This window comes from Carassius auratus, chromosome 10, assembly GCF_003368295.1.
Source record: "Carassius auratus strain Wakin chromosome 10, ASM336829v1, whole genome shotgun sequence".
Classification (NCBI taxonomy): Eukaryota; Metazoa; Chordata; class Actinopteri; order Cypriniformes; family Cyprinidae; genus Carassius; species Carassius auratus.
This window is the reverse complement of record NC_039252.1, coordinates 11,974,335-11,986,713: the sequence shown is the minus strand read 5'-3', so window position 1 is coordinate 11,986,713 and position 12,379 is coordinate 11,974,335. Positions and strand designations below refer to the sequence as shown.

The following is a 12,379-nucleotide window of genomic DNA, read 5'->3' as shown; positions in this document are numbered from 1 at the left end:
GCTGAGACAGTCTTATTACGTCACAATAATGTGACTGATAAGGGCAGTCATATCAGCTGAGTTATGTCAAAAAGAAACGATAAGCACTTTCCGATGCAAAAATGCCATGCCAAGCAGACAGACAGACAGACATATAAGATGCCCACCACTCCACCCAGAAGACTGGTATTCCTAGATCTACCCAAACGATAAGCCTCCTACAGTTTCATTCACAAACAACTCTTTTTCTCGGCTTCTGCCCCTCCTCTACCCCCTTTTTCTTGTCTGCTTGGGAATTTCAAACCAGCTTTTGTGGTTAAATAGGTCTCAATGTCCTCATCTTTTATTAAATCAAGTCCAAAGTGCCCAAAAGAGAACAGGACAGTGATAAAAGTGCATCGCCATCCACAATAAGACCAAAACATGTTCTTATGTGATGCTTATCAAAACAAAAGACAGCTCAATCTATTAAAAATGACATAATCAGCAGGTCTGAGGTTCTAACTTAATTTACATCTGACAGGCTGTAAGCTTCTCAATTTAAAGATGCATTTGATTAGGTCAGGATCCCTGTGGAAAGCCATTTAACATTCTTGTGTTTTACTGTGACTACCAGCTGAATTAATGGAAGTCCGTGGTAGTGTATGGTTGTGAGGCTCCTGAGGGAAGACACCATTCCTCCTCCTTAGAGAAGGTAAGCACAAAAGTGTTTTGCTGTGGAGCGCAATCAGTTACACCACATAAAGCACTACTGTCAGTGATGCATTACTGTACAATACACAAGTGACTTTAAAAGTAGGTTCTTTCAAGTACTATCAGATGCAATCTTTGTTTCAAGATCAGAATGGCACGAAGGAATGGAAGGAATTTGCCAATATCCGTAGTGACAAATAAAACACAATCATCTGTTGAATTACATTTTTTCAAAGTAAGAACTCAAGCTTTACTTGCACACCATGTAACCTAAATGTTCCCCAATGGCTCTTTTAATTTGGTCGTTTTTTTTTTTTTTTTTAGTTCTTGGTGTTGCATTATATACATATGTATATATTTCAGAGAGATTTATACCTGGATCTGTGCAGAGATATGAATAGAAACCCTCAGACTTCAGCATGATGAGTAAGGAGCCCCAACCCAGCAGAACGGCAGAGAAGAGCAGATTTTCAATGATGGCTGTTATTGCCATCCACCAGCGGCGGGCAAATGCGGTGGCTAGAGTGGGTGCCATGGCTGCAAGGAGAAGACAGTGTCTGGTGGAATCAGACCTCACAATCTGTAGATAAAGAAGAGAGAGGTGTGCTGAAGTCATTTGTGTGTAATAACCAAGTTAAACATTTCTGCACGTGATGATATAGAAACCTACTGTAGATAAAACTAAAATAAAGACAGTCCTAAAATGGCTGAGCATGCACTTTCTGGTTCCTTTTTTTTAGTTCTTGACCTTTTAATTATTAAGATGTGTGAATGAGCCACTAAAGCCACTTCAAAGTCTCACATCTTCTTTGTTATGCATATTACTTTCAGAGTCGGTTTTGTCTAAGCCTTTCTGGCTGTTTTGCAATGTAGTGTAAGAGTGACAGGGAGGGGTTCTCATTCACATTACAACAGACCTCATACATTGTTTTAGATGCAAAATATCATAAAGAGAGAATTTTAAGCTATTTAACAAGAAAGTCGAATATTGACATTCTTCGGCTTATCTTAGTGTGACTTGTACATCAAACACACATGGCTTTTTATTCTTAAATTCAGCACTTTTTGTAATGTAACTTTAATGTAAAAACGGTTAGTGGGTAAAATAATAATAGACGTTGTTTTTTTTGTTTGTTTTACAAACGAACTGGCCATATAATGCATAAGCATTTGATTAAAATAATATATAGTTATAAGAATTTAAAACAAACATACCTTGAGAGCAGAACAAGCAAGTTCTGTAAGGCTTTAAGTGCAGAATGGGTCTTCCCCTGTTGCCTTTGCTCTCCTTCTTCTCCTCCTTTGTGCCTGCCTGCAGTTACTGGCACTTACTGAGAATTTGTTTCAGGGCAGCTGATGAAATTTATAGCGGTTTCATGTGGGAAACCATCGAAAACGATTCTATTGGCTGCATCGGGAGGCTGAAGTACACCTGCCAGCCAATCAGCTGCGCGTCTGCCGCTGCACTGAAAAATCACGGGCCGTCAACAGGTGAGCTTGATATTTATCAGCATTTGAAGAAGCGGCTCGGTTCTGTACAGGAAATTGTCTGTAAACTTGTCGTCTCATTAAACGGAAGGTCTTTAATCATCAACGCTAAAATCAATATTTTCGACCGAGATAATTGATTATAGAATTAATTCCTAAACTGCAGATTAGAACTTGAATTATGAAGGTGGATGAAATCAATAGGTATATGAACGTTAAGGTTATTCAAATAATAAGTTGACCAAAATCATGGTTTTATTATGTCACTGTTTCATGGAACTTGTTTTTCTGTGAGGAGTCACGGACGAGAGGTGATATGCAAGATTTGCAAAATGCAAGAACAAACTAGCAAACTGTCATCGACAGAAATCAACAAAAACAGCCTCGAACTGTCTGAAATAGTGACGTTAAAGGATTTGTTACTTAACACACGATACTGTTTCACTCTCAAACCACATTATTACTTCTGAAAAATAAACGTTTTTCCTGACAGACCAGAAACAAGCTATCCTTGCTGAAAACCAGGTTAAACTGGTCTAGACTTCTTGGCTGAAGATTATTGTTACCGTGCTGATTTTTTGTCACACAGCGATAAAAGGGGAGATGTGTTTTATTGTTTTGTTCGTGTCATAAACTGCCCAGTTTTCAACAGTAGGCTACACACCCGTTCACCCGGGCTACAGAAGACAGATAGCCTACCGGGTGTAAATCAGGTTGTTATTCTCGGAACACATCGCCCTCGTGTTATTTTACCAGAACAGAGTCTTTGCGCGCGCTTGGAAACCGTCTCTGAATGGCGCAAAGCTACTGGGTAATACTTTCAATCTTCTTTGAATCTAATCTTATGCAAACATTAAACGTCACATTTTCTACAAAGGAGATCTCAAGACAGCTGCACGAACAGTAGTCTGGTGTTTTCGATTAAATCATTGATCAACCTAATCAGAAAGAACTTTATTATGTATTTGCCTATCACTGTCATATCAATTTGACTGCTGACACTGGCACACACACACACGTTTATCATGATAAATATACCACATCTAAAAAGTTTTAAAAATTTTCCTAAATATTGATACATTATACACTGAAAACAACCAATGATTGATGGGAGGGATACAATACGTGTCAGTTAACTTTAAAAAAAAAAAAAATAATTAATTGAGTTTTGCATTCTGTCATAGTGAGCTGATATGCCGGTTTCAATTATGTGATCATTACTTTATCACTGTGAAGAGTAAACACTTGTTCGGGGGTTCAGACTTGCTATCTTTGCAAAACAAAAGCAGTGGTTTGATAAGAAGGTGGTTACTAGTATTCTAAGAAGTCTCTTGAGGACTTTCAATTCAAATGTTTACAGGCAAGGTTCACTTCTTTACATCATAATCCTCAACTGGGCATTGGTTACTTAAAGCCTACGTGATGAACTACATTCAGTTGAGAACTCAAAGCTTTGAGCTCAAAACGAGCACATCAAACGAACCAAGAGGAACAAAAACAACTGCTCACACTGTTACATAAGCTCCAATCAGCTCACACTTGTTTTTCACTTAACACCGTGCTCTGTGATTTTAGTTCCTTCTCACGTTGGTCTAGGAGCCTTGTGAAATTCATGATTTCACCCTTTAACGTCAGTAAAAATAAGGCACTGTAGATCTTTATTCCAAGAACTTAAAACAAATGCTTATTAACATATTGTAATGAAGGTGCAAGGGAAAGGTATTGTCCTCTCACTAGGTGGTCTTGAAAGAAGTTTCACATTTGAATTTTGTAGTTGTTTCAGTTTGAAACATAAAAACTTGACCATTATCTATCATTTAAACGTTTTTTTAAACAACAATGTTTAATTTACTCTCACAAAATCTAAATATTAACCGTTCATTTATTATCATAAGATTTGTAAGCTAACAGAGATGGATGAAATACTTAGATTTTAACTCAGAGTTTCTTTATCATGATGATGAAAATTGTGCCTTTATTGTAACTTCAGAATTACAAATAATCCACTGTCATTCAAAAGTTTGGGGTTAATATTTTTTATTCATGGATAAATGAATGCAGCAAAGGTGCATTAAATTTAAGTACACTGTTACAGAAATGTTCTACTCTAAATAAATGCTGTTCTGTTGAACTTTCTATTCATCATCAAAAAATCCTGAAAATAAATAATAATAATTTATCATTGAAAATAATAAGACTTGTTTCAGGAAATGATTTCTGAAGCATTACACACTGATTTAATAACTGCTGAAAATTAAGCTTTACCATCAGAAGAATAGAAAATTATTGTTGTAAGCTGGAATCATATTTTATAATACTGTTTTACTGTATTTTGATCAAATAAATGCAGCCATGGTGAGCATTACAGACTTCTTTCAAAAACATTTAATAGTACTACCCACCCTAAACTTTTGAACATTATACAGTGTTCTAAATAAATCTGGTGAGATTGTGGTCAAGTAGGATATGTCCACAGAAAGATCAGCCAGATATCAGTCTGAGCATGAATGTTGTGAGCAGAAAGCAAAGAATGCTTAAATCTGTCCTCCCTCTGCCACCACCTGTGGAAGAAAAGATCACGGACATTATATCTCCAAACCGTGAGTTCACATTTGGGAAATAATGCCATTAGAGACGAACCCAATAAAAATTTAACTCACCTGATCGGGGTTTGACAATAAACGTTGTCTCCATTCCAGCACGGATGTGGTTAGCAACATGACAGTGCAGAAGCCACGTTCCATTGACCTCTGCCACCATCTCCAATGTCTGAAACGATCCTGGGATCAGGTCATACACATCAGTACGGTGAGCCTCATCCGTCTGAGAAAAAGTCATAATAATGTTTGCATTTAGTGAATGAAAACTGCTTGCAGAAAACACTAAAAAATCCCTTCATTCTATTGAATCTGATTGTCTATTGTGCACCTTGTAGGTGAAGGTCTCAGCGTGAAAATGGACGGTGTGAATATCTGCTTCATTGCCCATCCCGAACAGGTACCAAACCACCCTTTCTCCCTCCACCATTTCTAGACCATGAAGGTTTGCATAGAGCTTCCCGTTGATCCCTGTCAATAGTGGCAGAAAACAAAACTCTGAGCCAAAATTACATTAATGTACTTTCTACAGTTGTCCTTTTTACATCTAAACTGTGATGTACAACACAATTAGTGAATCCCATTCAGTCCATCATACATCAAATAATGCCTCCTAGTGGTCATAATTTGACTTTCCTTCAGCATATCACAGCAAAACACTTTACTGGGGTTGGGTTGCATTTACTTGCGAGCTCTCACCATACATCTTGTTGCTTTTCTGAAACTCAGCATCTCTCAGAAGAGGTTCTGAGCTGTTGTAGTAGGACTGAATGTTTTCCTCCAGGTACCAGGATTTATTCTCATCAAACGCCATGAAGAGGAGAGCAAATTCTCGATCCACATCCGTTCTCTGTCTGTCCTGGTCCAGTACACCCTTCCTGCAGATTATTAATGGCCCAATGAGACCACTGGCTGTGTCCTATAAAATATATATATATATATAAGTAAATAAACAAATGACAATAATGTTGTTATACAGTATAAGAATAAGAACTATTATTTTCATATTAGAACTGTTACTATAATGTGACATTCAGTAAGGAATTAAAACTCTATTATTACTCTGTTATTAAGAGCTTTACCTTAACAAAGTCCACTGCTGAGCGGTAAGCAAATGCAATGCAGTTTGGGTCAGACACTCCTGGGCCAGATTTAACTGGAATGATCCACCGGTACTGAGTCATATTTCCTGCAGTAAAGAGTTTAATTTGCATTCACGAGAAGAAGACTGTGATCTGTGTAATGGGTAAACGTAGCAGAAGTCGGGTAATGCTCAAAACACACAGCTTTATGAATCCTTGAAGGTGCCTTTGTATACATTTCACAGGTGAGATAAAGAGGCAAAAAAGGGTGGGGGTTTCAGCTCCTTTACCTGGCATGACGGCCTCTGGTTTAGAAAGGGTCCTGACTCCATGTGCCTGTATTGAGTAAGGATGGCTGGCTTTGTTCATGAATGTGATCAGCAAAACCTGACCTACTTCAGCTTGGATTATAGGTCCTATAAAGATTATCACACATCATTCATTTATTCAAATGAGGAACACCTGATACATTAGGCAAAACACACATTTGAATAGTTATTAAGTCACCTAAAATCTCCAAGTGTTCCTCTTGAGGCTGTCTCAGTTTCCTTGTCCTGAAGGTGGCATCAGTGTATTCTCGATAAACTGCTTTCTTGTATCTGGAGCCGAGTCTGTTCTTTCCCGTTCCCACAAATAAACTGCCGGGACTGAGACAAGTATCTGGTTATAAATCCCATTTAAATACCACGACTCCAGCAGAAGACGTTGCCTGTTAACTGACCTCTTGTCCTCGGTCGTGTTGAAGTTCTGAAGCTCCCAGGTGCGATCGGGTGAGTAGTCCCACTCTACCTCTTCGGCACAGATGAAATACTCTATTATTTGAGACTCTGACACTGAGATGTCCTCATCCTTTGAGCCCATCACTCTGTACAGCTGTCTCATCCCAGCAACATAGTGATCAGACACTAGACAGCTCACCTCAAATACACCTACAAACAAAGGGAATATGTAGAAGGTGCCAAGCAGACTTGTATTGCTTATGTGTGTTTGTGTGTGTATAGATAGATATACTGACCACTGACATCCGGTTGCATGGACACTGTGACTGTAGTGTGTGGGAACAGGCCCAGTGTGTCATGAGTTGTTCCCTGTCTCTGGAAAGTGTTGCCTTGGAAGTAAATACCATGTATGTCCGTCTCTGTGCCAAGTCCCAACAGATGCCATCTGACCTTTGACCCTTTATTCATCTCAAGGCCAGGCAGGTTCCCATACATAAAGCCATTCACAGCTACATTACAGAAAAGCAGGAAAGATATTGAGTGGATTTGAAACTTTCAGCTGATATTTGACCATTACTCGGAGTCAGATTTTTAAGCCAAAAATATACTTCATTTGTCTATTTACCGCTATACTTAAATTTGTAATCTGTCTGTGTGAGAAGGAAGTTGTTTGCACATATGCCCAACTATAATGCAGTTGGTAGTTGATTTCCAAAACTCTGTAATTGATTTCCAAGGGCATTTTTAATGAGTGAGTCATGATCGATTGATTCATTCAATTGATTCATTCCAAACAGCTGATTCATTCTTCAGGAATTGTTTATTGAATCATTGACTCACCTTAATCATAAAAAATGCTGAATCATTCAGAAATGAAACACGATTGATCAGAGATCTGTTCTGCTCTGACTCTGGAACTATTTTTGTAACCAAAATCAAGCAAAAACTGTCTATATATACAGTATTGACTTAAAACCGACATTGTATTGATATCATTCATTTGATATCATTGGATAAAGTATTAAAAAGTGAAGATCTTAAAAGGAAGATGAGTGTCCGGCTCAACACTACGGTAGTAGGTGGATATGTTATTTCAGAACTATACTGTCTGACCAAAAACCAGACAGATTGCCACCTTACTAGGTCTTTGATTTTAAGAACTACTTACAGAAGATGGACAATACTAATTAAAACAACAGAAGATGAAAGTAGAAAGTATCACAAATAAGGCATTGCAGGCATGTGTCAAGTTTGTTTATACTAGAGACGAGACTTTGAGTATGTTTAGAAAGGCAGACAGAAAATGAAGCAAATCCCGGGCAGGCACGACTAAGGTGTGTGTGTGTGTGTGTGTGTGTGTGTGTGTAAATACCATGCATTTTATTGCTCTCCCAAAACTCCATATTCTCTAATTCTGATTCATTGGTGTCAAAGATTTCAATGTTCTGATTCAAGTACCAGCTGAGATTTTCGTCAAACACTGTAAACAGCAGAAAAAACTCCAGACTGATGTCTTTCTGTAAGAAAAATCACACCATACATGTGTATCTACATATAAAAAGTAATTATTTGAAAATCATGGGCCAGTCCAGCACCTAATCTTATTTTACCTGAAATCCATTGGAATCCAGTGCATCTTTCTTACAAACCAGCAGTGGACCTATGAGACCAGAGTTGGTGTCTCTGACTGGATCGCTGGAGGAGAAGTACAGGTAGGAAATACATGGAGGGTCACTTTCAGACGGTCCCTCCCTCAACTGCCAACTGTAGGTGAACCTTTCACCTGGCTGAACTTGATATCCTTTCCTCTTTATACCTACAGTACATTCAAAGACATTTATCTCTCTAGGACCGAACAAACCTTTTGATTGTCAGAAGTTATTCAGATGGTGGAAAACAAAGTCTCACCATCTTGATAAAAGACACCCTCAAAGGGTTTGTTGTAGTGGAGTCCGTGAGGCTGGATACTGTAGATTCTGTCAGCCTTGTTCATAAACATCACCTGAAGGGTTTCTCCAACTTCAGCCCTCAGTACCGGACCTACAGGCATCATGATCACTAAATCTGACTGTAAGGTTTGAATCAATCTCATAAAACACTTTTAAACTAACAGAAGTTAAAAACAGTATTGGCATTATAATGATTAGGATCCTACCCAAAATGCCTAGATGAGCCTCAGCACTGGTTCGTTCTCTCTTTACGGTGAAACTCTTATCTGTATATTCTCTGTAAACCACTTTCCAATACTTTCCACCAAGTCGGCCACCACTCATCCCGAAGAACATCTCTGAAATGCTAAGGACAAACAAGAATGATTATTATTAGCTTCATATTCACTTTTGTAATGGTTTGAGGTGTAAGTACTGTAAATAAATGTGTGATTGTGAATTATAATCAGGTGTTAGACCTCCCAGGTTTGGTCAGCGACTCGTTGGTCAGTTTGTCCATCCCTGATGGTGCGTAGTCCCACCGAATCTTCTCAGCAGCAATGAAATACTTCCTAATCTTCCTACTGAGATGAACTGTGGCATTCATCTCATCCTTGCAGGATGTAACTTTGAACAAGGCCTGCATACCAGCTGCGGAAGACAACAAGGAAGAGCAGAACTATGTTCCATGTAGGCATAGGTACAGCAAGTACAGCTCCTTAAAGAAACTGAACCTATCTATCTATCTATCTATCTATCTATCTATCTATCTATCTATCTATCTATCTATCTATCTATCTATCTATCTATCTATCTATCTATATATATATACCGTAATATAACTTTTTTATTTAGTTTCCATTATGTGTGTTTTTTTTCTACTCAGTATAGTATTTATTTATTTGTCATTATGTTGTCATGTTATTAACATGCTTGGTCTAAAATTACCTTTCAGATGATCATTGACTTGGCAGTTCAAGAGCCACGTCCCTATTGTCGCGGGGACCATCTCTGCAGTGGCAAAGGTGGCAGAAAACAGACTCAGGACATCCACACGGTGCCCTCGGTCCAGGAGTGTGTGTCCGTGGAAATAAACAGAGTGAATGTCGATCTCGTTTCCCATGCCGAAGAGATGCAAAGCAACCGTGTGGTTTTGGCAAAACTCAATGCCCGGCAGGTTGCCGTACATGTACCCATTAATGGCTAAAAATGGGTGAAAAATTACATAATGACTCAAACTGTGTAACTTGTGTTTCCATTGCGAAAAAAACTCACCACACCATTTTCTTTTTGTATTTTATGTCTGAATAGCGACAATTGTACTTCATAGTAAACAATCAGATGTGTACCATGCATCATGTTGGATTCTTGGAAATCTTCTCTGGCAGGGTCCACACCATAGGGATCAGAGCAGAAGGTCTGGATGTTCTCTTTCAGGTACCAGCTGATGTTCTCATCCACCACACTAAACAGGAGGACAAGTTCCTGCTCCACATCAGCACGTTGATTCTGCTGGTGATCTGAAGTACGCAAGGTTCCTGAGAGCGACATTTTGATTTGATATGCAATTCAGTATGTATTCGGGCTGATTTTATAAAGCCACGAGAATAAATTTCTTATTAAACAATTCCTTTCTTCTATGTAAGTCTCCGTCGCACATTTAAAGAGAACACCACAATGCAAATGTGCGCATTCCTCTGATTAAAAACTAGGATCCGCACATCTGCGTTGTAAATCCAAACGCCAGCGAATTAAGTTTGTAGCTTCATAACATTACAGTTGAGCCACTGCCATTACATGGACTATTATAATGAAGTCCTCACTATCTTTCTGGGTCTTGAAGGTGTTAGCTGCAGTGGTGTCAATGCAGGGCCAGAAAGCTCTTGGATTTCATCAAAAATATCCAGAAGATAAACAAAGGTCTTACAGTTTTGGAACAACATGAGGGCGAGTAATAATGACAGAATTGTAATTTTTGGGGGAACTAATCATTTGAAGCAACTCTAGTTGACCTTTATCTAAAAAGTTTTAGTTTTTTCTGACAATGAGAATGACTGTTGAAGCTTTACCTTTCTTACAGGTGAGAAGGGCTCCAATAAGCCCAGAGGAAATGTCTTGTGAAGCACTGACATGGGAGTGGTAGGCCCATGTCAGGCAGTTGGCGTCACCCATTTGAGGTGCATAATCTGGCTTCACGGTCCAGATGTAGGTGTAATTTCCACCCGGTGGAACCCCGTCATCCTTCTTCAGAGTGTCTGAGGTTCCGTCTGGATACAGCGCACCTAGTGGAGACGGGAGGAAGTCAACAAAAGCAAAAGTGGAATGTTTGAAATATGTAAGAAGTGAATGGCAGAGAAATAGGTTTTACCTTCTGAGTCCTTCGCATAGGAGACACCGTGAGGATGCATGGAGTAACGTCTGGAGGCGAAGTTCTTCAGGTGTACGATGATGACATCATGGACCTCGGCCCTCAGTGTGGGGCCCAAATAGCCCAGCCAGGAGGGTTTGGGAATCTCTTGAGAATAAGAAGCATCTGTGTACTGCTTGTATATCGCCTTTTTGTACACACTGCCAATCCGCTGAGGCTCGCGCTGCAGGAATACTGATGCATACCTGAGACATGAGAAAGATAAGATTTCTGTCCAATATACCTGTAAACCCGATGGGGTTATTTGGGCAATAAACATTACAAATCCATCACTGAATGTGTTAAATAATATGTGTTGTGAGCAATGTATATCTAATTACTAAAACTCACAAAATTCAGGGAAGATTTTTTTTTTTTTATCTTATATGTCTTTATCTTCAATAAGCCTCTATTTATGAATGAGTGACAAACTTTTTATTTAGAGTGTAAATTCAAGGATAGTAGTGGAAATTTCCTAGTGGGCACTGGTACAGGAAAACTATATCAAATGAATTCCCCAAATGAATACAGTTACAGTATATCAAACTACCAGATATTGTCTAGAAAAGGTCAGTCCTCAAAACTGTCTGGGTAAACAAGAAAGAGAGAACAGCTACAGTGTTTAGTAGACGAGTGCAGAGAAAAGGTGCAGGTGGGAGGATGCCAAATCTAAACAAAACAAAACAAAAAAAAGAATCATGTGACGGCATGTCTGGAGTTTCCAAAAAAAGGAATAATGGCATCCCTGATTTTGCGTTCTGATAGTATTTTCTTTTTTTTTTCAGTTGATGCTATGTGTGGTGCAAATTTCCCTGTCCTCAAAAAAACGAACAAAACAATAATAAGTATATATATATATATATATATATATATATATATATATATATATATATATATATATATATATATATACATATATACATATATACATATATATACATATATATACATATATATATATATATATATATATATAGATAGATAGATAGATAGATAGATAGATAGATAGATAGATAGATAACTATACAAAGTAAAATGAATGCAAAAACAAAAATATTTTATTACAATAAAATTAACGATGGCTGAATTTCATTGTAAGAACTTGAAAAGAGTGAATATAGAATATAGAGAGACTTATGTCACTTATACTCAATATATACACTATACATTTTATGGACAATTTTAAACATTTACTATTTTGTCCTTTTTCAATCAGATTAATTTTAATTAATAAAGAAGATTATAGAATGTGTGTGTGTGTGTGTGTGCGTGTGTGTGTGTGTGTGTGTGTGTGAAATGTAAATATATTCTACAGTATATTAATATATAGTAACAATAATAATAATATACATAAATAGTAATCTCACTCATCCACCGCAATAGGTTTCCCAGTTATCAGATTATAGCCGCTCGGTGCGTAATTCCAGTTTTCCTCTTGAATTCCAATGTAGAAGGTTCTGCTGATTCCAGACACTTGTACTATCAT

The 12,379-nt window shown here is 38.0% G+C and overlaps 1 protein-coding gene across 1 annotated transcript; it reads right to left on the bottom strand.

The window, feature by feature from the left end:
- Nucleotides 1-4,641: 4,641 nt before the first annotated feature.
- On the bottom strand, nt 4,642-12,379 carry LOC113109479 (hephaestin-like protein 1). Its single transcript, XM_026273038.1, has 19 exons — nt 12,269-12,379; nt 10,855-11,137; nt 10,556-10,768; nt 9,836-10,024; nt 9,435-9,689; nt 8,966-9,137; nt 8,714-8,853; nt 8,467-8,598; nt 8,169-8,374; nt 7,931-8,075; nt 6,855-7,067; nt 6,561-6,768; nt 6,347-6,486; nt 6,130-6,255; nt 5,840-5,946; nt 5,457-5,676; nt 5,089-5,228; nt 4,821-4,983; nt 4,642-4,721 (listed from the first exon to the last, which is right to left on the bottom strand). Exons 1-19 carry the CDS (start codon nt 12,377-12,379, stop codon nt 4,642-4,644), a joined length of 3,243 nt encoding a protein of 1,080 aa, XP_026128823.1.

What these genes read in the sequence shown, in the direction of transcription:
- LOC113109479 (XM_026273038.1), bottom strand. Translation starts at nt 12,379, where the DNA reads ATGATAGTACAAGTGTCTGGAATCAGCAGAACCTTCTACATTGGAATT. An exon ending in CCTTCTCACCTGTAAGAAAG is followed by an intron (nt 10,025 to 10,555) that starts GTAAAGCTTCAA and finishes TGTCGCTCTCAG; the next exon opens with GAACCTTGCGTACTTCAGAT. An exon ending in TATTGTCAAACCCCGATCAG is followed by an intron (nt 4,722 to 4,820) that starts GTGAGTTAAATT and finishes TTTCTTCCACAG; the next exon opens with GTGGTGGCAGAGGGAGGACA.